This window comes from Arachis hypogaea, chromosome 12, assembly GCF_003086295.3.
Source record: "Arachis hypogaea cultivar Tifrunner chromosome 12, arahy.Tifrunner.gnm2.J5K5, whole genome shotgun sequence".
NCBI lineage: Eukaryota > Viridiplantae > Streptophyta > Magnoliopsida > Fabales > Fabaceae > Arachis > Arachis hypogaea.
The window spans coordinates 107,069,129-107,092,526 of NC_092047.1; the positions used below are offsets into that span (position 1 = coordinate 107,069,129).

At 34.1% G+C, this 23,398-nt stretch overlaps 2 protein-coding genes and 1 long non-coding RNA gene across 4 annotated transcripts; all 3 read right to left on the reverse strand.

The window, feature by feature from the left end:
* Positions 1-1,959: 1,959 nt before the first annotated feature.
* On the reverse strand, positions 1,960-7,160 carry LOC112728105 (uncharacterized). Its single transcript, XM_025778093.2, has 4 exons — positions 6,271-7,160; positions 5,145-5,214; positions 4,958-5,042; positions 1,960-2,272 (listed from the first exon to the last, which is right to left on the reverse strand). Exons 1-3 carry the CDS (start codon positions 6,472-6,474, stop codon positions 4,996-4,998), a joined length of 321 nt encoding a protein of 106 aa, XP_025633878.1. The 5' UTR covers positions 6,475-7,160; the 3' UTR covers positions 1,960-2,272; positions 4,958-4,995.
* Positions 7,161-9,399: 2,239 nt separating this feature from the next.
* Positions 9,400-11,033, reverse strand: LOC140177108 (uncharacterized). Its single transcript, XR_011868857.1, has 2 exons — positions 10,776-11,033; positions 9,400-9,638 (listed from the first exon to the last, which is right to left on the reverse strand). It is a non-coding gene; the product is annotated as an uncharacterized lncRNA (long non-coding RNA).
* Positions 11,034-11,395: 362 nt separating this feature from the next.
* LOC112728106 (protein SCAR2) lies at positions 11,396-19,951 on the reverse strand. 2 transcript variants are annotated; one of them, XM_025778095.3, is made up of 9 exons: positions 19,422-19,951; positions 17,820-17,983; positions 17,507-17,630; positions 17,276-17,405; positions 16,643-16,704; positions 12,468-16,539; positions 12,290-12,376; positions 12,092-12,196; positions 11,396-11,988 (listed from the first exon to the last, which is right to left on the reverse strand). In XM_025778095.3, exons 1-9 carry the CDS (start codon positions 19,577-19,579, stop codon positions 11,938-11,940), a joined length of 4,953 nt encoding a protein of 1,650 aa, XP_025633880.1. In that variant the 5' UTR covers positions 19,580-19,951; the 3' UTR covers positions 11,396-11,937. The 2 variants fall into 2 exon arrangements, with proteins under 2 accessions (XP_025633880.1, XP_025633881.1); XM_025778096.3 differs by having other exon boundaries at positions 16,643-16,701; positions 19,422-19,838.
* Between the last annotated feature and the right edge of the window lie 3,447 nt (positions 19,952-23,398).

The window sequence follows — 23,398 nt, forward strand, 5'->3', positions numbered from 1 at the left end:
GAATATGAAACTTTCAATGGAGGCGAGAGTTGTTCCAATGGGAGTTGGATATAAATTAAGGCTGGTCAAACTTGCTTATGACAGAAAGGATAGAATTGTGTGAAAATTTGATAAATAAGGTGTATTTTGTACTAACTCCTTTGTGCAGATGTTGTAGGCGAAAATGATTTCGTAAGATATAACCAGTTACAGCTTTACTAGGACTGTTTGGAAAGGTTCCACTAAGAGTGGAGCTGTTTGTCTGGTTTGTTTTGACTGGCAGGATCAACACGAATGAGAGGCTGAGTCGGTTTGAAATTGTTAACCAGGGAGATATTGTATGCGTGTTATGTAACAAAAGTGTTGAATATGGTCACCAATTATTTCTTGGTTGTAATTTTTCTTGGCAGATTTGGTGTGCATAGATTTCATTTGTTGGTAGGCAATGGTCGTGCCTGGAAACACTAAAGGAATACTTTTAAAGTTGGACTGAGTTATCAACTAATAAGGAGGAGCGCAAGAAATGGATGGTATGTTTTTATTCGATTATTTGAAACATTTGGTTAGAAAAGAATAGAAGAATTTTTCAAAATAAAAAAAAAACGTGTTGACGAGATTATCCATGTGTGCTTTATGAACTATAAGAAGTGATTATATGTGAATCTCTTTTGTTATTAATGACAATGTCAAAGATAATAAGGAGATATCTATGGGTATATATTATGTGCATTGGTTGTCTTTCTTTTTTTGTTTAAGTTGGTTCTATTTGTTCTTAATGCTCTATTTGTTGTGTTAAACTTTTTTCTTTCAAAAAAAAAAAACATTTGATCATAGCTTTCATAATAAATTTCAAAACGTAGTTTTAAAACAATTAATAATTTCAGTTAATGTATTATGTTGCAAAATTTCGGCCACACAAATAAAGATATTGTAGTTCTATAATGATATTAACGAATCCTCCGTAAGAATTTTACATAAATATCCTTAACTAATATTCTTAATATTTTCATGAAATACACTAAACCCTCGTTGAAAATGTTTAACTAATGTTCTTGGTTAGCTAAACCCTAACAATAATACATAAATATTGTTACTTATTTGGAGATTTATTTATATTATTTTTTATGAAATCAACCGGTGTCATGTATAGTTGGTTGAGGTGGTATTCTTTTATAGAGATTCTGAATGGGAAGTAATACTTGAAATAAGAAATTAGCAAAAGTATCCGTTAAGATTGCCAATAATTGATTAATGATCATATGATAGTTGTTAATCAACTAATTTCATCGCTTAAAGCTTGATAAGCCAATAATTCTGGGCATGAACTAATGTATTTGCTTTTTTATTATTGGCTAGACTACTAATGAGTTATGACTAGATTTTCTGAATTTACAAAAGAGTACACTATTATCACATTACTGACAAAAAAGAATTGCTAAGGACAAATAAGCCTTCAAAAATTTAAAAACGTGACAAAAAGAGCTAGATATTAAATATATATTTTAAACAAAAACTTTAAAAATTAAATTTTTATGCAACTTTTTACAATTATTATTAAAAAAAATTTCATGCTTAAAATTTAATTATTTTTTGTTAAGTGAAATTAAAAAAAAATTATTACAAATGACAATATTTTTTTGAAAATAAAAAGAAAAATTTAGAGTTTAAATTTTGCGCCAAAGTTTTTTATACACCTATATATTTATTCAAATGTTGCTAAAAAATTTAGATCAAATAAATAAATTATTTGTTAAATATAAAAAAATTTTTATTACTTGCAATAAATATAATATTTATTGTTTTTTTTTTGTTGTATTTTCAAATCATTCAAAAGTTTATTTAATTGTTCTGAAGACATTTCCATGTTAAACAAAAGAATTAAAACTTCTACAGCATTCTCCCACGCCCCCAAGAATTAAAAAATAAAAATAAAAAAAAAAATTAGAGGAAGCTACAACTTGTAAGTGATGAAAAGAAAAGGGAGCAATAATAGAACATATATATAATCGGACAACCTTCAACAATCAACAAAATTATATAATTAACAGAAAAAAAAAACTTATATTTAAGTAAATTGCTGGGTAATTAAAGTCCTAACCACATAACCCAGAATGATTTTTACACCTGTCCTCCAAACTAGGAGCATTAATTTTCTTTCCCTTGACTATTTTTTTCCCCTTCTTTTTTCATAAACCAAAAGGAATAAACAAATCATCCGAAAATTGAAACCATATATGGCAAGGTAAACTAAGTTACATCAACATACACAATGGGATGAGAATGCCAGAGACACCTTCACAAAACAACAAAACACAACATTAATACACCAAGAAAGAGAAATGTTATCAAATAATAATAAAACAGATGAATAAGAAAGAAAGAAAGAAAGAAAGAAAGAAAGAAAGAAAGAGAAACTAACCGTATTTACTTTTATGAGTTTAATTTTGATGCATTAACAGTGTAAAACGTTTTATACAGTCGTACAATCATATTTGTTCTTTTGGATGACCATTCACGCGGTCAATGTAAAAGGTAGTTATTTTTTCTGATGTGGTGTTACGTAATTGGATGTGTGTGTAAAACTACTTTACACCGACAATGCATCGAAATTAAATTCTTACTTTTATATCCAAAAATAAAAGGGATATATAGAAGTGTACTAAAAGAGTAATGCAAATAACACAATTCTTTAGTGAAACACTTAACATAAAACAAGATGTTGGATGTGTCGCCCTCAATTTTAGAGATAAGTGTCTGTAACGTTGTCTAACCATAAAGGAGAAAAGTGTAATTTACCATTTGAGAAGGAGTGATATGCAACTATATAGTACTAATCTTTCTAGTATCCATGATTATGCAACCACTGTTTTGAACCACTATGGAGTTTAGTTGTGAAAACCATTCATAAGAAGCTCCACAGTTGCCTAGAGACTATTCCCATTTCCCACTACCATATCACTTCTTTGTACTAATCAATTGTAACTAATTAACTAACCTTTCTTTCTTAACTAAAACTTGCTATTGATAACTTCATTCATACTATTTGGAATCGTAACAATAGAATGAAAATTAACAACACTGCAAATTCAGGACCTGCCCTTCTATCCAAAAATTAAGGGTGCATTTGGTTTGCATTTTTATTTTCTGTTTTCTGAATTTTGTGAAGGAAAAAAGTGAAAACAGGAGGTGAAAACAGGAAAAAGGATTTTATTGTTTTCACTATTTTTACTTTTTCCTTAACAAAATCTAGAAAACAAAAAACACTGAAAATGGGAACAGAAAATGAAAATGCAAACCAAACACACCCTAAATATTCCAACTTCAAATGGTGGAATCGCTTTCTTCTCTTTTCATATTTCTTGCAATCAGTTGAATTACAAACAAGAAATTGTTGCTTCAGACGTCTTTGCCAGATGCTTCATAACATATCTCTCATATTTAATACAAGCAAGAAGAGCATGATTTATGTATAAACAGTCTCATTGTAGACATGATATATAATAGAGCTCAATGGTGTCGTTTGATTTATGTAGCCAACCCCATCTAGTCGGATAAAGCTTTGTTGTTGTTGTTCTTGTTGTTGTATGAATATTAAAAGGCCATGAATGCACCATATTGTAATTCAACAATAGTGTCCCAACTTTCCTAAATATGACTGACTCGTTCATTCGAAATTGAAGATTTCGTGTGTATATCTATTTTAAACATAAAGCATGAATCCTATGCAAGTGATCCTACTAGTACTTCACATAGGTTTTATAATATCCACTATCAAAATTGGATTAAGGTTCCATGATGGCAGAAATGAATTATATCATTTGTGCACATAAAAGTCGGGATCTGAGGACATCCAGCTCCATTTAAGGGTGGAAAATAAGAGTTTGAGCTTTTTGTAGTAGAGACCACAACAAAATCTCTGGGTGATGCAGTGGATGTTGGTATGAGGTACTTGAGTGTTAGCGCGTACAAAGAACATCTCTCTCGATACCAAAAGTACAACATTTCATCACATCCAATGTATAAAAGAACAAAATATGCTTAATAAAAAGTATCATACTGGACAAGGATGACAAGGAAGTCAAAAATTTCAGATCTAATCAAAATTATTGGAATAAGCAATAGATAACAGTGGTTATGATAGGTAACCACTCTTGGAGATCCACATTTTGTTATATACTAACCTAAATTATCCAATATCCACAGGGTAACAGATAAGCCAAGACTATCTAAGTTGCACTATCACCTATGTATACAAAACCAGAATGAAATTTTTTCTCTGAATACTGTTGAATTAGGTCAATTTGGATATAAAGAGAGATTGAGGATGATCCGCATGCCGAATCAACTAGACCTCGCCTACCATTTTTTATTAGATTAATTTATTTCCCCTCAACTTTACAAGTAAGATGGTGACAGGTTACATCTGTAATTCCTGAAACGCCTCTTCCATCTAGATCGAGACTTAGCAAAACGACAGGCCAAATTACTTCAAGAAAATTTCCGATGAAACGTGTGAGTAAGGCTAGACCTAGATCCAGAAATGTATACAGCCCCAAACATTTAATCTCGTAAAAGGTGAATGTACACGACATGAACATAAGGCTTTACTAACAACACAAAAAAGAAAGATTGAAACTTGAGGTTGTTCTAACAAGATATTCCAAAGCCAGCTTTTAGCAACATCTTGAAGCTAAACCTAATCAGCAAGTAGTGTCTACCACATTTAACCTTAAGTTCTACTTTTATATATTAAAAAGAAGGAAGAGGTGAATTTGTATGACTGTCTAACATATTAAGTCTAGAAAGAAAGCTGTTATGCTGATAATTTTGTAGTCATAATATGAGATGAAACAATCAATAAGAGTTGACTCAAAGTACATACAAGACACGACATGTGGCAATTTCTTTCATTATGATGTCAAAAGTGTCACAAGCCTAAGTCACATAAGAGAGCCATCAGAAATTGGAATAAACTCACCTTTCACAATTTCAGACACGAAACCAAATTAAATTTCCTTAAGAATCCTCCATTTCATCAGAATCAGAGTCACTAGCATTGTAACCTAACAAAGATGCATTAAAAAAAAGTACATTCACAACTAAACTCTTAAATAGAGGAAAATAAAATGAAGCTGCCGACAAAAAAAAGAACTGAGAAAACTTACCTGGACGCTTATCACCAACTTTCCAAACCGACGAACGAGTCTTTGATGCTCTGGTCAGCCAAACTCTTCCCTTAATTGCCAACAGATAACATCAGTCTTGGAAACCGAAAGTCAACAACAAAGAAGCAAGTTCACATATTCCACACATGGTTTAATTTATTAATTATCATCAACAGCTACACCATTGCTCTTTATGATTAAACTAATGGAAGGGCAGAAAATATCTTTTCAACATTACAACTTATGATCAGGACAAATAGTGCATACAAACTAAATGCATATTTGTGTATGTTAAAACCTAAATAATGTGGTAACACAAATGAATGAGTTCTAATATTATGACAAAACTCTATCCCTTGCCCCAAAAAGAGGGATAAAAATATCAAGCTGTTACTTCCATGATGGAACTTTTACATTGTTATCCTAGAAATGTGTATAAAGTATAAACACATCTATGCATTCAACTACAATACACTAGTGTACAATTGGCTACAGATCCTCACTAGTATTAGGACCAAAAAAATGAGTTACATGCTCCTTTTCTTTCTGATTTCCAACTTATTCTTCACATTGAAGTAAAACAACAGGGTTGGCTTGTTTAAGGCTCCAAGCACTCTATCCCCTACAACACCAAAGCCCAACACCCACAAATTACAAAACCCCTAATCTGGTGAATCCATGTACAGATTAAAAGACTAACAAAGACTGAAAAACAAAAATATACAAATCCAACTAATCGTTATATTGTCACATCATTTGAAGTTTCTTGCCACCACTATCTGGATCTGAACCCTATTACTAGAAATCCGACTAATCCGGCTCGAAGAACTGTCATTGTCACTCCAAGCATAGTATTTTTTCATCCTTACGATTCGAATCAAGAGTCGAGATCTCTACAAATGGTACGAGCAACTCGAGCATGCCTATCACTTGGTTATCATTCAAAGTGTTTGATGACTCTTGTAATAACTAACTCAAATATCACAGTATATGATTCTATATGATAACATTAATATCCTAATGATCAATAGTGCAACACATTTCGTACAATGTATCAAAACTAATCTAAAGAAAGAAAAAAGCATGCACAAAAAAGAATTGAGAGGAGGAAGAAAAGACACTGTACCTTTTGGGGATCTTTGGGAACACCATAACCACTACAGTACATCTGACCAAGCAAGACCTGCATGCTAACATCTCCAGCTTTAGCTTCCTTCATTGTATCCCTAAACCACCTCTTAACACAATCTGCCACCACCTCTGACAACCGAACCCTCCCACTACTACTACTACTACTCTCTTTGTTGTTGGTGTTGCTAGTGCTCTCCATTGACAACAATAATAACAAACTTTTTTTTTTTCCTTTTTTGCAACCACTTTTCTGAAAATTCAGAACTTCAAAGTGCAGAAGAAGAAGAACGTGGAGGGAGGTAGGGAGGGTTTGGATTTTTTGCTCCGGTAACTGATGGAGAAAAATATTGGTATCTTTTCAGATTGAATTAAAATCAAATCCAACAATAAGAATCACACTAGAATTGCAAATGGGGTTCTGAAAGTTCTCACTTTTTTTTTTCTTTTTTTTTTCCTTTTTCACTTTTTTTTGGGGTTTTTTTTTCTTGAGGTGATTCACTCCAATGCTATCTGAAGATCATGTTTTTATTGCGGGTTTGAATGCTTTTTTTTTTTTGGTTCAAAATAATAATTTATATTGAGTAGTAGCCAAAGAGAGAAGAAGACGACGAAGAAGAACGGAATTAAGAAAAGAGGATTCAAGACATGGAAGGTGGTTTCCGTTTGTCGCCGCGGGATTACATCTTCAATTCTACATACGACGTCGTTTTCTGCATATATCCAGATCTTTTCTAGCACCAAAAACGTCAACACGGAAATTTTCTTTTCAAACAATTTTTGTTAAAAAAAAATCAAGTTTTTAAATTATAAAAAAATAGATATTAACTTATTATTGGACGAACTAATTTTTATTTTGAAATAATCTCGTCATTATGCAAGTCTTTTAGTCTTCACTATTTCTTAGGAGTGTTCAAAGATGGTTGGTTCGGGTTTAAGTAAGAATGTGAATTAAATAGATTAAATTTTTATGGATTTAGATTGGTTTGAATCAAAGATTTTTTTTTTTAATGAATTTGAATGAATCTAAAGTTCTGATATGATTAAATTCGTGTTGGATTAAGGGTTTGTTTGGGTGAACTTTTTTTTTTTAGTTATCTTTTTTTAAAAGATCTTATAGAGAAGTAAAAGTAATTTTATGTTTAGATATCTCATATAAAAAGGTCTTTTTATCTATCAATTATGTTTGGGTATAACAATATAAAAGTATTTTTTTGTTCATTTATTACACGAAAAACATCTTTTTTTAAGAAAAAAAGATCTTTTAAAAAAAGATGTAAATTACAGCTTCTCAAAAAAGATCTTTTTTTTATTTTACTAGTACTTTTATTTTTACTACTAGAAATTTGCCAAACACGTTAAAAATAAAAAAATATCTTTTTTCATTGAAAAAAGATTTTTTTTAACAAAATAATGGCGCCCAAACATACACTAATTGGGGTGATCGAGTATTCCATTGAAAATGAAATTTAAAAAAAAAAAAGATTAATTACCAGTTTGATAATCAAAAGATTTAATTGTTGATAATGAAAATTTTTAAAAGATGTTATCGATAAAATAGTTCTTGAATAACAACAAAAAGAATCAATAAATATTATGATTTTTGTAAGTAACAAATTTTTTTTATATTTAGCAAACGACTTATTTATTAGTTAAATTTTTGTGGTAACATTTGAATAAATATTTAGAATGTATACAAAAAATTCGAAACAAAATTTGATGTCTAGATTTTTTTATTTTTTAAAATAATATATGGTCATTCACAATAAATTTTTTAAAAAAATGCATTTGATAAAAAAAATTACCAAAATTTAAGAATAAAAAGATTTTATTTTTCTAATAATGATTACAAAAATATGCATCAAAATTTGATTTCTAAAATTATTCTGTAGAATATATATTTAATATCTAGTTCTTTTTGTTATGTTTTTAACTTTTTCGAAGACTTATTTATGTTTGCTCTTTTATGGTTTGTTTTGTTAGTAAGCAAACTTTCGAGTACTATGTTGGTAGTTTATTCAAAAAAAATTATGTAAATAATATGTATTAATAAATAAAAAAAATAAAATAACGACGTCAAAGTTATACATGAAAAAAGATCATAATTTGGGTTAAAGTGAGATAAGATTATATATATATATATATATATATATATATATATATATATATATATATATATATATATATATAAAGCCTTGTCTCATTAGGTGGGGTCGGCTACATGAATCAAATGATGTCATTGTACTCTGTCATGTATTATGTCTACAGAGAAACCGTTTACATGTAGATATCGTTTGACTACTTCATAGATAGTCTTCTTAAGTCTTCATTTGCCTTTCACCCCTTGTCCATCTTCCATCTCATCCACCCTCCTAACTGAGTGTTCTATCGGTCTTCTTCTCACATGTCCAAACCACCTGATACGCGATTCAACCATCTTTTCCACAATGGGTGCTACTCTAACTCTCTCCCTTATATCTTCGTTCCTTATTTTATCCAATCGCGTATGACCACTCATCCATCTCAACATCTTCATTTCTGCCACACTCAACTTATGTTCGTGCTCCCCTTTGACCGCCCAACACTCCGTACCATAAAGCATAGCCGGACTTATAGTGGTGTGATAGAATTTACCTTTATAGTGGTCTTATATATTTAATTAATCTCTACATACAAATCATTTAATCAAATAAGTCCAGCCAAGTCATTTACACTCACGCGTGCACATTCTTCTTCTTCGTCACCCCTGATATTTCGTCGTCTTCTTCTCCTTCTTTTTCATTATTTTTCTCTTTCGTTATCGTCGTCACTAATACATCTCCTCCTCTTCCTCCCTCTTTTCTCATTGGAATTTCTTTTCCTTTTTCCTTTTTCCTTTTCCTCCTTCTCCTCCATCATCTTCATCATCATGATCATCATCGTTATAGTCATCGTCGTCTTCTTCTTATACTATCGTCGTTATTGTTATCGTAGAATTTTTGTCATATTGATGACGTTGTCTGATCCAAAATTAATTTAGACGTGTTTTTGTTGATAATTCAGTCAATTTTGTGTGTTGTTTTCAAACTGAGTTTGTATGTCGCAATCATTAAGTAATTTTGGTGCATTTCTGAGTTAATTGAGATTTGTAGCAAAATTTCAGTGTAAAATTTAAGAAATTTATGTGTTATTGTTAAGAAATTTCAGTGTATTTTTATTCTGATAAATTTTGCATAATTCAAAACTCTTCTTCTTTCTCCTCATGATCTGCTACTGCTTCTTCTTCTTCTTCTTCTTTTTCTTCTTCATCATCATCATCTTCTTTTTTTTTCTTATTCATCTCTTCCTTCTTGTTTTACCTTCTCAAGTTCCTTCTTGATTTACTCTCTTAACAAGAATAAAAATAAAAAAATCAAACAAAGAACAAAAAACACATAATGCTGCAAAATTACCTGAAAGATGATGAACATATATTTATTCAACTAAAAGAAAGAAAAAAATAACGAAAAAAAAAAGAAAAAAATATATTAAATTTTTTTTTTGTGCATTTGTAGCAAAATTTTAATGTAAAAACTAATAAATTTATATGTTATTGTTAAGAAATTTCGATGTATTTTTATTCTGATAAGTTCTGCATAATTCAAAACTTTTCCTCTTTTTCCTCCTCATCTTCTACTGCTTCTTTTTCATTTTATTTCATTTTCTCATAAATCTTTTGGGAAGAAAAAATAAAATAAAAAAATATATAATATTACAAAATTAATAGAAAGAGGAGGAAGAAAAAATATAGCAATAATAACAATAAAAAGAACGAGGAAAATGATGAAACATGTAAAGAAGAAGGAATGCGAAGAAAAAAGCAGAAGAACGCAAAGAAAAAGGAAAAGAATGAGAAAGAAGAGAAGAAATACAGAATACAAACAATGGAAGAGAAATGCGAAAGAGAAAAAGAAAAAATACAAAGAAAAATGAACAGCATAATTTTACGCGCGCCTATGTAAGTGAAATTTATTAAGTCAGAGACAACTTGTTTAAACTTAGTTGCCAAAAAGGCAAAACTGATATATATATATATATATATATAATAAATTTAGTCGTCCTAAGTATTTTTTAAATCGAGTTTTCAACCAAATTAATGCACGCTAGATGCTACTTCTTTTCTTTTACATACTTACGTGCTGCTGTTGCTATTTTTCCTCCTCCTCCATGCTGAAAAAGCACGGAGACAAAAAACTACATGATAGACATTAACATTTATTTTATTGGGCTTATACCAATTTGGTTAGACTTAATTATCAAAAATACTTGTACATATAACATTATCGTTTTTAAAATTAGTATAAACTTAATCGAATAATTGGATTAGTTTATGTTTAACAATCCTAAAATCAGTAACCGAACCAATTAAAATCGGATTCAATTGAATTCAACCCAATTACACCTCATTACCCGTCAAATACAAAACTATTAATCTATTATAGCTGAATCGGATCAATTTTGATCGAACGGTTAGATTCCCCGTACCTGTGAACTCCCGTGCTTATGGGGCTTGATGAATGTCTTTAAATAGCATATGTTGTTGTGCTTATGGGTCTTTGATGAATGTCTTTAAATAGCATATGCTGTTAATTGTTAAAAGACCATTATCAATTTTGATCGAACGGTTAGATTACCCGTACCCGTGCTTATGGGACTTGATGAATGTCTTTAAATCAGCCTATGCCTGTTAATTGTTAAAAGACCATTATCAAGAGAAATAATAATCATATAAACCAACCCCCCCCCCCCCAAAAAAAAAAGGCTAACAATTATTACAATTTTATAAAGAAAAGTACAATACGAGTAATCTCCACATTTTTTAATTTTAAGAGTTGTTCTAATTGCACAGTCAGGAAAACAGAGAACAATTAACCTTTATGTTTATATATTAAAAAGCTACACATAATACATCACTGAGTTGAAAGTTGAAACCAGATCACTGTTATCGAAATTGATTGTTGTTACTTGTGGAAGGAAAAAAATAATAATATAATAACTTTCTTCCTCTTCATGCATGCTTCTATTTACCAGACAATGAACCAATCTACCTCTTTGTTTGTTAACATATAAGATACTATAATAACAGTAAGTAGTAGCTCAATGAATGACAGCAATGATGGAATCTGTACACTGAAAGTATTATACTAACGTTTACATATATGACTGTACTGGACATAGATGAGATACATGCTGATAAATGGGGAAATTATCACGATACACATACGCTACACATCACACAAGTACAAAATTGGGTACACAGATTACAGATATAAGGTAATGACATAACACAGAAATATACACTTGCTTATGGGATTTGATGATAAGTGGGTACAGCGCTTGCACGCTGAACCTGAGCCGTATCAAATTGCAGAAAGTTTTTCACCTCCTACAATGGATCTGGATTTGACGATTGATGCTAAATTTTGTTTGCTTATACTGATATTCATGCAAATTGTATGTAGAAGAAATGAGGACTAAGAGGAGAAGCTAGACCTAAGAGTATATCATATATGAACATGGTAGGATAAAGAATCTTTACATTTCACCAAGATTTTTCCTATTCATTGTAGGAGAGAACGAGTGACACTTTGGACATGGTTCAGAGGCAAGAATCAGAGCGCAATGCTTTCCAAACAGAATTCAAGAATCACTCACTCCAACTATCCGCATCATCATCTTCATCACTTCCGGCCAAAGCCTATTATTTATATTTCAGTAATTTATCAACATGTTAGTTGACCTTTGAAGAAAACAGGCCACAACTATTGGTAAAATGAACAGATAACAAGAGTGAGAGAGACCTGGCGAATTGCATTTGCTTTTTCCAAGATGGCGGCAAGCTTCAAGTTTGTCTTAGGACCTTGAATGCTGGGTCGCGTCGCTACAGTAGGCTTCAAGTTGAAGGACTGGGAAAACCAAAAGATATTTTTAATATAAGAATATGCTTTGTTACAGAAGTGGTAAAGATCAGCATAAAGATAAAGGTTGCAGAGTCTAACCTTTGTTCTTATCTGTTCTAGCAATGAATCTCTTTCATCTGTCTTTGGGGCGGTTTGAGGAACAACCCGTTCAGTAACCTTCCTAAGCTGTTATAGTCCAAACGCAAAGTGTTATGCAAAAATAAGACCACAAAAAGAAAATTGAGTTTCAAAATAAAAATCCAGAAACTACAATCACCTTGCTTTTGTCATGAGCAGCAACAGCGTCAATTAGAGGATTCCGAGGACGAGGAAGCTTGTTCTTTGGTTTTGGATTTGTCCTTTCACTCTCAAAATCTGAAGTTTGATCAGATGCATCTAAGGACAATGATGTTTCCCCCTCAGGAGGCAAGAAATGCTGATTAGGTGCCATACTATTCATGTGAGGTGGCAACATGAGTGAGATAGGCAGATGTCCTTGTCCCACTTCAGCATTACTCATAGACTGATTCGGTGTTTTAACTTCGGAACTAGCCTCTGTTGAAAACTGACTGGGAGGATGAATTTGTTTTTCTTGTGGAGAGATGGAATCATGTTCAGGAACAGCACATTCAGCAGGTGGTATTGGAGGGCAAGGATCTGAACTCTCAACTGTTTCTCCCTCAGAAGCAACAACATAAGCATGTGGAGGGCTTTCAGCGGATAACCTGTTATCTGTAGACTGCTGAAGTGAGTCATCTTCACTAGTCTCTGTCTTTGACAGAATAAGAGGTTGAGTTTGTTCGTCTGCAGAGATGGAATCTTGTCCAGAAGTAACATGAGAATCTTGGGAAGTAGCCACAGGTACGTCATTTCTTATGGGATGCTCATGTGCTTTGACTTCTAAACTAGTCTCAGTCATTAATTGACTTGGGGATTGGGTCAATTTTTCCTGTGGAGAGGTGAAATCAGTTACAGAAGCAGAAAAATCGGCAGATGGAGTTGGAGGGTATAGGGTTGAATTTTGTGCCATTAGTCCCTCAGAAGCAACAATGTAGCCATGCTGAGGCCTGCTGGTGGTTACAACAGGTAATGTATAGAAAGGATTTGCAATTTGGCTTCTGTCCAACAATAGGTATTGACCATTTGCTTCATTAACCATGATAGGAAATTGAAAAGGTATAGCAACAGGATGCCCTGAAACACCCACTGGAAACCCAGAAGATTGGAGCTTATCACTCACTGCCATGACAGGCACAAATGGATTCTGAGACAGCAAATTATCTCTCTCAGATGTTGGAAAACCAAATTGAGCGGTATTATCAGGTTCAATTGGAAGCATTGGTTGGCCTGAAGGCAGCATTGGTTGGAATGAGGCCTGATTTACTTCTACCTGTTCTCTCTGCAGAAAAGGGGAAGAATGCTGAACCTTGCCCATTCTCCATTGCATAGGTGGTAGAGGGGGCATAGGAGGCATCTCATCGAGATTATTCTCAGCTGACTCGGTAAAGAGATCGGGAAGAGACTTCGATGGCTCCATGACATGTTCTGTAGGGTTAACCTCCTGGCTAGATGACTGTGGTAAGGGATGAGATGATGACAGTTCATCTGCATGGTCATCTGAAGGGAAGTCGGGAGTGGCATGAATGCTTTCTTTCTCCAATTGAGTTTTCTCAGAGGCTATGTTTCCTTCACCGCTGAGCATAAACTCTGCATCCCATTCACCACCATGTGATCGTGAAAACAGCTCTACATCACTTCCAGACTCAAGCTTGTTAAAAGGTGATGAAAAACTCTCTCTCTTGTTCTGTGAAGGATCATTCAAGTCATCAAATATAGATTCTGACTGCTGACTATCTAACCCTGAAAATTCTTGCACCATTTTCATGTCGTCGACAGAAGCACTGTGTTGGAGTTTCTCCCAAGGAGATGAATTTTGATTATCATTACATCTTTCTAAATTAGAAAGATCACCAGGTCCCTGTTTCTCCAGATTCAATTGCACACCAGCAGAAGAAGCTATTGGTTGATCCATTTCATTCTGTCTCTCTAATTCTGTCAAAGATTCTCTAGCAACTGCCTTGTTAACTTCCATCTCTTTCTCATGCGGATCTGCAACAGCAGAGAGACATTCTTCCGTATCTGTACAATTAATGGTTGGAGAATAAATGACATCAAGTGGTGAGATGGCTGTCAATTGCTCCAGTTGGCTATCCATTTTTTCTACATTCAAGTCCTTTAAAATTTGGGTTGATTTTACTTCATTGGATTCCATTTCCATCTTATAATAATCCAAGGAAGAAGAGAGAGGTTTTTGCAAACTGGAAGAACTTCCAGATGGAGCTGGACAGGTTAAAATACCTGCATCTTTGTCATCACTATTAACAGAAGGAACAGTGGAGACAGCTTGGTCTTCTGAATCAACATTTTCACTGAACACATCATTTACCATCACAGGAGTATCAGGAGAAGACAGCTCTTTAACATGACCATCACCTTCAACAGGATCAACACCTGAGGTGGATCTTATTTCATCACCGGGCACCAGTCCCTCTTCAGAAATTGATTCGACATCAGAACACACTTGTTCATTTTTGGCTAAACTTGGTTCATCCTGTGGATTGTTATGAGTTACATCTGAGGATAACTCCCCGGTAAGGCAACTCATGGGAGGAACATCCACAACAGGAGCCAAATCTTCGGAACCAAGTTGGGTAGATATAATACAATCCTCATCTTTCAAGTCTTGACAATCAAGCACCGCCATTGTACCTGAATTCAAGTCCAGTTCTTCCATGGATGAGGAAATCGGATCCTCTCCTGTTGAACCAATATCTCTATCAACCAAAACTTCAAGAGAGTTTTTATTAGGTGATTCCACCTGCAACTTCTTTATTTCTGAAAGATCACTGCCTTCATTTTCCTGAACTAATTCTAAATTATTTGAAAATTGCAATAAATCATCAGACTGAACATTTGGATCATAATTATCCAACTTGTCTAGAGAATTTTTATCAGACAAATCCAGAGGACAAGCATCTTCTTTCACAGCATAGAGAGAGACAGGTTCAGCAACCATAGATTTCATACGATCTGTTCTTTCTTCATCTTCTTCTACTGTTGAATTAAGTTCAACTGGGTCAAATGGGAGTTCATCTGATTGAGCCTGTGGAGGTAGAGTCACTGGTGAAGCAGGGCCATGAACAGAACACAATACATGTCCTGAAGTCATCAGTTCATTAGAGGCTTGACCTGAATCAGAAATTTCTTCTTCACCATCAGGTGCATCATGAACAACAATATGGGGAGGCTGTCTGGGTAGTGTATCTTCAACCTCTGGTTCATAAATTTTGGTTTTCGTTAATAATATAGGCTCCGATTGTATATTTTCAACCACAGAGCTTAATGAATCAGTGTGATGGGAAGGGGATCTTTCTTTCTTGCTAGAACTATTGTCATCTGACATAGAAGAATTTCCAATAGATGGGGAATCTGAAAAGTGAGATTGCATTTCCGTATGATCATCGCCATCTCTTCTGAACAAACTATTGTCTGACATTGAGGATGTCCCAGTTGAGCGAGAATCAGACAACTGAGCATGCTCTTCAATTTGTTCTTCATTTCTATCTTGTTTGAATGAACCAATCTCATCAGACGTTGAGGAATCTCCAAATGATTGAGAATATGAAAACCGAGCCTCTGGTTGATAGTTTTCTTTGCCATCACCGTCTGTTGCCTTTTGAATATTCAATAATCGCCTTTTAGGTTTACATTCATTGTCTGTTTCCAATTCTGACTCCATGGTGTTTAAAGCATCCATATAATTGTCAACTTCACTAATCGTATCAGAATGGTACCCATCTAAGATCCCTTCTATTTTCTTTTGTTCATCGACTGCCAATTCTGTTTCCATAGGAAACTTGGGATGATTAGAAGAAATTTCATCTGTCACACGAGAAAATTTTTGTTCTTTCACCTTCACAACATCTCCATTTGCCTTTCCATCCATTTCTGAAAATCCTTTTAGTTCTGATTCCTGCTGGTTAGGGGATGGGTAGGTGTTTTCGTTTCCCAATCTCCTCTTTACAGGACTAGTGCCACTGATTTCAAGCATTTTGATCCCTGCTTCACTGGTATCATCCGACATAGGCTTTACAGACAAAGGAATAATTGAAGTTTCATAAATCATTTTATGATCAGGTGAGGCAGTTTCCAGGAACTTTGTCATGTAACTTTTCCCATCTTTTACTTCAACTGCAGATCCGCTCAACTGTCTTTTCTTCAACTTCACAAGACGTGCAGGATCAGTGTAACCATTCTCAATACGCTCCTCAAGAAGCAGCTGATGCAATCTGCAAGAATAGAAACTAAATTCTGTCAGCAATTAACCGTTGAAAGACATTTATATGTTCCAAATGCCAGAAGAATAACCACAACAAAATCACCGGAGCTTACTTTGCATGTGATGGTGCAACATTAGGGCCTTCGCCATCCCGCAACCGTTGTCCTTTCTTCTGCTGCAAATGGAAGAAATAAGTACACCGTCAAAATTGTATATTTTCAATTTTCATTGTATATCACAATGCTACAATGAACAAGAAAAGCAGTGCTAAAAACTTGTACAGCATATCATATGGCTATGTTTAATAAACATCGAATGCATTGTCATGTGCACAGAGAACGTATTATTACATTTCAATTGTAATTTATAAATTTACAGCAAGAACCCAATCACTACACGATGTCAAGACAAATATATTAAGTTTTGAGAGAGGAGAGAATTCAGAGAGACTGAGAAAGGTTCCAGAAATGTGTAATGTTCATTATGACTGAGTTTAGAACTAATCTGTACTTATACAGATAGAGCATAAGCTACACTAAGGGCAGAATAGTCCTATCCTAGCTGGCTCCACTTATAACGAACAGCCTCTATTCTCTCTTCTGTAGGCTTTACTATCAGTTAGCTAACTCACTATTAAATTAGAATGACAGAACCACTTTATCAAAGAAAATAAGAGATTTTTCAATTTAAAATAATTTTCAAGAAAAAAGTTATGTCAATAAATGGTATAATTGGCAATTCTGTACCTTGATTTTACGTATTCTCTTTTCCCTGTGAACTTCTACCATTTTGGTTTCAAATGAAGCTGATTCCATTTTAAAAAATGACGGATCAGTGTAACGCTTCAGGCAAGCCCCAGCACCAGCCACATCAAACCTATAAGAAGCCAAAGTCGAAGAAAAAATTTTACATATATACAACAAAGTAAAATATTTTACGCTGAAATTATATAATTATGAAGAAGCAGGTCATCATACTTATCCAGAAGGAAAAGTCTCGGAGGACCACGACATTCTTCATAAGAATCCATTATAAATCGAGGCAGATCTCCTTGAGTAACAAGATTCTGTTCAGAACGAAGATTAGGATGCCAATCAACCCCTGCACGCAATAGGCAAGATTATTTATACTTAAGCCCAAACAGGCAAACAGCAAAAAACCCCAGGGACCATTATGTTTAAACATTGCAAGTTAAACTAAAAGTCCATCATTTGACAAGATAACCAAAATTCAAATCACAATGACAAATAAAAATCACACCAAATGGGACTCTGTTATGTTTCAACAAACCTCCATTCGTGTAGAAGGATGAATGATGAGTTTGAGAGAAAAAAGCCTTCTCAAGTGAAGGAACTTCAGCCTCAAGCTGTTGAACACGAGTCATAAGTCCATGACCTCTTGCAGCAGTAGCCATTACTTCTTCATGTAAATCATGGAAGATCTCGGCAGCAAACCTGATCAAATTGTAACAGTTAAATGCAGAGAACATGACAGTGCCTAGTGTACAAACTATGATTGAAAAAGTTAAATGCCAAAGCTGACTTCAACTAGGCTGAGAAAAATTAGGTCAGATAGTATCTCAGATATTCCTGTCACGACGTGGATTCCCCAACCAGAAACTAACTTCAAGTAATCAAATAGAAGACACAGAAAAGTAACAAGCCTGTCAAGCCACCTATCATAAGCCACTGTATTTGGATACATACGTTTTACTAATGATGACCAAAACCATTCGAACCAAATTCTCGTGTAATCGAGTAACCTACTCTATCTCAGGAGGTTGTTGAATGTTTTATAGGTTGCACATAGCATATCATAATACTAACACACAATTTTAATACACTCTCCAAAGAAATATCAGGTAACTACTTTCTGCAATTCTAGTATGCTACTCAATTATAAAGTGGAATACAGAAACAGCATTTTCTCTTTATCCGAGTTAAAACAATAAACAAATACTCAACAACATTAAACTCAACATGTCTATAACAGTCCAATCACATTGAAGTCAAAATGCTATATTTTTCAGAATACGGAACTCGGTAAGTTTAAAATATATGATCGTCAATTCATCGTATTAAACAGATACAAATCCATATCAGCTATTGTAAAAATAAATAGAAACTACTGATGTCCACACAAACTCACCCAAATGACCAAACACCTTCACCATTCTATACAATATGTACACACAATTCTCAAGGAGCTAGAACCAGTAAAGGAGAATCAACAATAACACAATCGAAAGGCGACAATCAAACAAAAAATAAATAAAATAACAAAAAAAAAAGATTAAAAAAGCAATCACATAAATTAGAGAGAGAGGAAAGACAGTAGTTAAAAAATAACCATATATAACCACCTCCAGGTCCGAAAAGCCACAAACCTCGCCGAATTTAGCTCACGCCAGCACAAACTCGAAAAATTCTAAACTACACTCAATTTCAATTTCACCATTTTCCCTTTCAAGGCTTGCGCTTATTCAACTATAAGCGCAATCAAATTCACAAAACCCACACGCAAATTAATCTCACTCCGACAAAAACTGTAACTAGAAGATTCCATTAAATCTCAGATTAAATCACAAAACCTAGCTGAACTAAGCCTCGCTCACAAATTCGAAAATTGCACAAAATCTTTTTCTTTTTCGCACTCATTCAACTAAACGCAATTAAAAAACAAAAACCTATTCGAATCTAGCACAATCCAGCAGCACAAACTCCAAGTGATTCTACCAAACTTCAATTCTAATCTTTTTTTCTCTTCAAACTCAGTACCGCAATCACCGAAACCACTACTAAAACCACTTTAATTGCATTGCAGTTTCGAAAAAAGCTAAAATAAAATCAGCTAAAGTCAGAAAAATCAGAGAGAGAGAGAGAGAGAGCTGACTCGGCGAGGTCGCCGAGCTGGCGGAGGAGACCGACGAGGCCGCCCATGGCGACGGCCTCAAGGAGAGCTTCCGGATCGTCCCGAACGTCGGCGGCGCGGTACAGCTCGGGATCCGCGAGGCCGTACTCGTTCCGAATGTGGTACTTGGAGAGCGGCATTTTCTTCTTCTTCTAGAACTCTCCCGCAATTTTGCTGCGGCAGCTAGAAAAGCTTAGGTATTCAATGACAGTGATTGTTGCAGTGGTGGCGGTGCTAGTTCGATGTTGTCGGTTGCTCCGGCGACTCTGTTTCTGCTTCTGCTTCTGCGTTCCACCATGGATGAGAGAGAACGAAGAAACGAAGAAGAGGAAAGGAGAGAGATTTGGATTTATATAATAATAATAATAATAATAATAATAAATTATTGTTTTGGGAAGTGAAATGAAACGAAATAAAAGAAGGATAAAAGGTGGAGGTGGGTGCGGGTGTGACAGACGTGAAGAGACTCAAGGATGCTAATACTGCCAAGTGCCAACACCAACTCTGACCTCACACCCCAACAGGCCAACACTAAATAAATAGTTTTTTTTTTTTTTTCCAATAAATTCATGCAACATACAGTATAAAAAATGTGAATTCTATCCGATCCTCTTTATAAAAGATGAATTCTATTCTATCTTTTCTAAAATAACATGTAACTTATTTTTTTATTATGTGTTAATTTTTAATTAGAATTATTTTAATAACATATAACTCTCTCTTTTTGTAATGGCTTTCACTTTTCCTCATTTCTTCATCATTGTCGCATCTCCAAAACATCACCGTTTTGTCGGATGTCCTGTTTACTCTGTCATGTCTTACCGTCCTCCAAATCATCACCGTCGCCGTCGACACAAGCGTCGCTGTCCTCGCGATCTCCTTACCTCTCACACTGTTTCTGTATTTTCTCAACCCTTAACGAAAATTTTATTTTATGCCCATCGTTCTGATGACTATGATCGATGCTACAATCCAATTATATATAATGACTCATGAATATTTATCATTCAACTATCATAGAGCATCATTATAAAATACTAAAATTGCAAGACTAAAGTGTAGGCTTTTTTTTTAAAACCAATATAAAATTCCTTGATTCTATCGTATAGAATTGAAACACTTTGATATTAAAGTAATGATACACAATTTTGAAGAAGTAAAATTGGAACAATAATAGTGTTAATATTGTCTTCTAGCGCGAGGACATCGGCGTTGTTTGTGTCGACAGCGACGATGATGCTTTAGAAGACGGTGACAGCATGATAGAGAGAACAGGACACCCTATAAAGCAGTGATACTTGGGAGACGCGACGACGATGAAACAATGAGGAGGAGTGAAAGCCATTAGAGAGAGAGTTATCGATTAAAATAACTTTCAATTAGAAATTAACATATAATAAAGGGTAAGTTACATGTTATTTTAGGGAGGGTTGTGTAAAATTCACCTGTAAAAAATGGTATTTAAATTGATATTATAAAAAAGTTTAATTATTATGTGGATCTCTATAGTTTTATTAAATTTTTAATTAGGTCTTTATATTGTTTTCTTTGAATTTCTATACCATATCAGATTTTGTAATTAAGTCCTTACCATGGCAAAAATGTTAGAATTAATGGAATATTCCGTTAAACAAGACGAATATGCCTAACACTTGACTGAATATTCTGTATAGTTTAACAGAATATTCCGTTAATTCTAATATTTTTATTACGGTAGGGACTTAGGAACAAAATTTGATATAGTATAGGAACCCAATTGAAAAGAGAAAAAGTATAAAGACCTAATTGAAAATTTGATGAAATTATAGGGACCGACAGAGTAATTAAACCTTATAAAAACAACAAAGCTACACAACTAAAGGCCAATGAGGAATAAATCCCATAATGGTCCCTGAGATTTATAGAATTATCCAATTTAGTCCTCAAAATTCTAATTTCACTATAGTGATCCTGCATATTGAGTTTCGAGCACCATAATAATCCCTAAACTCATTTCCAGTGATGACTCAACTGTTTAATGCTGATGTGACTATTCTTGACCCCACACTTTACACCTTTGCCTCCCTTTTCTCAGTTTCGTCCCTTTCCACCACACTCTTCTTCGGGCTCTTATTGCCATCCCTCTCCACTCTCCTCTCATCATCAACTCTTTTTCTCTCCCTTTTCCACCTTCCGCCACCTCTCCTACATCCTTTCATCCCTCCCCTCTCTCACACCTCAATGCCGAACTATGAAGTAATTTTTTTTTTTCCAGGATCTGGACATGCTTGAACGGGTCTTAATCACTAAAGGGACATGCTTGAACGGACCTTAATCACTAAAAAATAAGTGCACATATTAAAAAGAGATCCATATGCCTTCATGCAAATAAAATTTGAGAGAATGTTAAAAAAATAACTTATTTTGGTGTGGGCCCCGATTAGGGGATTTCAAAGGAAAAGAAAAGGGGTTAAGAACACTATTGAAGATGGCGGTGTAACATAAAACAGTAGCGTCAAAGGAGGTGGAAAGAAAAATGAAGCGGAAAATGATAAGGTGATCTTGCTTGAGGCCTCATTGGATGATGGAGGTGTGGGTTTAGTAGAGGTATGAATGGTCTTGCAGACTTTGAAAAGGGTGGTAATGGAGGTAGTTGAACACAGCGAAAAAGGGTGTTGAAATATTGAATTCATTAGAAAGAGCTGCTTTTGCTCTCTGTGATTTCTCTCCTTAAGTCATTCATTTTGGTACATTCTTCATAAATCTACTCACACAAAAAATTAACATTGTCTAAAAATTATCAAAAAAAGAATTAAAAAAAGAATAAGAAAGTAGCAATATAACCCTTCACTACGTTTTGTGAGAAAAACAAGTAGAATGAGAGTCTCTATCTCTTTTACAGCAAAAATAGATTTAAATTGGCCCAATTAATTTTCCAACCAAATCCAGTTAGAAGGGATTGGAGAATCGAAACTAGAATTGGGATACCAACCATAGTCGTGGATGAGATGGCGCAAGATGAAGGTTATGTATGAGGCTTTAGGAATGAAGTCTGGTGGTGATGGAGAAGAGAGGAGAAGGATGAGAAGGTGTAGAAGAGGTGGGGGAAGGGAGATTGCAGGAGAGGGACGGAAAGAGTTAAGGATGAAAGGAGAGTTGAGAGAAATGACATGAGCTCGAAGAAGAAGAGAGCGGTGGAGAGGGAGGGGAAGGAGAGGAGGAGGCAAAGATGTAAAATGTGGGGTCAAGAATAGCTACATCAGTACTGAATAGCTGAGTCATCATCGGAAATAAGTTTAGAGACTATTATAGTGTCTGGAGATCAATTTGGAGGACCACTATAGTAAAATTGGAATTTCGAGAACTAAATTGGGTAATCCTGTGAATCTCATGGACCATTATAGGAATTTACTCGCCAACAAACTATAACTCAAATGGCATAGTCTCTCCATATTCACTTAGAAGTCGCGAGTGTCACTTTTTTTTAAACATGATTGTTGTTATTTTTTTCTCCTCTTCTTTTTCAATAATGTCATTGTCATTTTTTTCTCCTCTTCCGCTACCACCTCCGTACGATTTTGATCCCTAAAGTAAGGACGATTCTAAAACCAAGTTAAACCTTAGGGACGATTTTGTATGCAAAAAAAAATTGGGACGAAAAAAATTTTCGACCTACTCTTTAATGACCAAAATCGTACCTAATCATCATCATCATCATCATCATCGTTCACATCTTTTTCATCTTCTTCTTCTTTTATATATACTCATAAAATTTTGATACATCACAAAAAAAATTTGATATATAGCACAAATTTTAATATACAACACAAAATTTTTAAAAGACTACATACCTAAAACTTTGATATCCAATTAGTAAAATACGTATAATACAAAAAATTTGTTGCACAGCACAACAAATTTTTAAAGACTACATGTCCAAAATATTAACGCCTAACCAACAAAATATATAAGCACAAAAA

Coding starts and splice junctions, on each gene's coding strand:
- LOC112728105 (XM_025778093.2), bottom strand. CDS start 6,474: ATGGAGAGCACTAGCAACACCAACAACAAAGAGAGTAGTAGTAGTAGT. Junction 5,215..6,270: donor TTCCCAAAGATCCCCAAAAG/GTACAGTGTCTT, acceptor TTGGCAATTAAG/GGAAGAGTTTGGCTGACCAG. Junction 5,043..5,144: donor AGTTGGTGATAAGCGTCCAG/GTAAGTTTTCTC, acceptor CATCTTTGTTAG/GTTACAATGCTAGTGACTCT.
- LOC112728106 (XM_025778095.3), bottom strand. CDS start 19,579: ATGCCGCTCTCCAAGTACCACATTCGGAACGAGTACGGCCTCGCGGAT. Junction 12,197..12,289: donor TAGAACAGATAAGAACAAAG/GTTAGACTCTGC, acceptor TGGTTTTCCCAG/TCCTTCAACTTGAAGCCTAC. Junction 11,989..12,091: donor AAGCAAATGCAATTCGCCAG/GTCTCTCTCACT, acceptor TATAAATAATAG/GCTTTGGCCGGAAGTGATGA.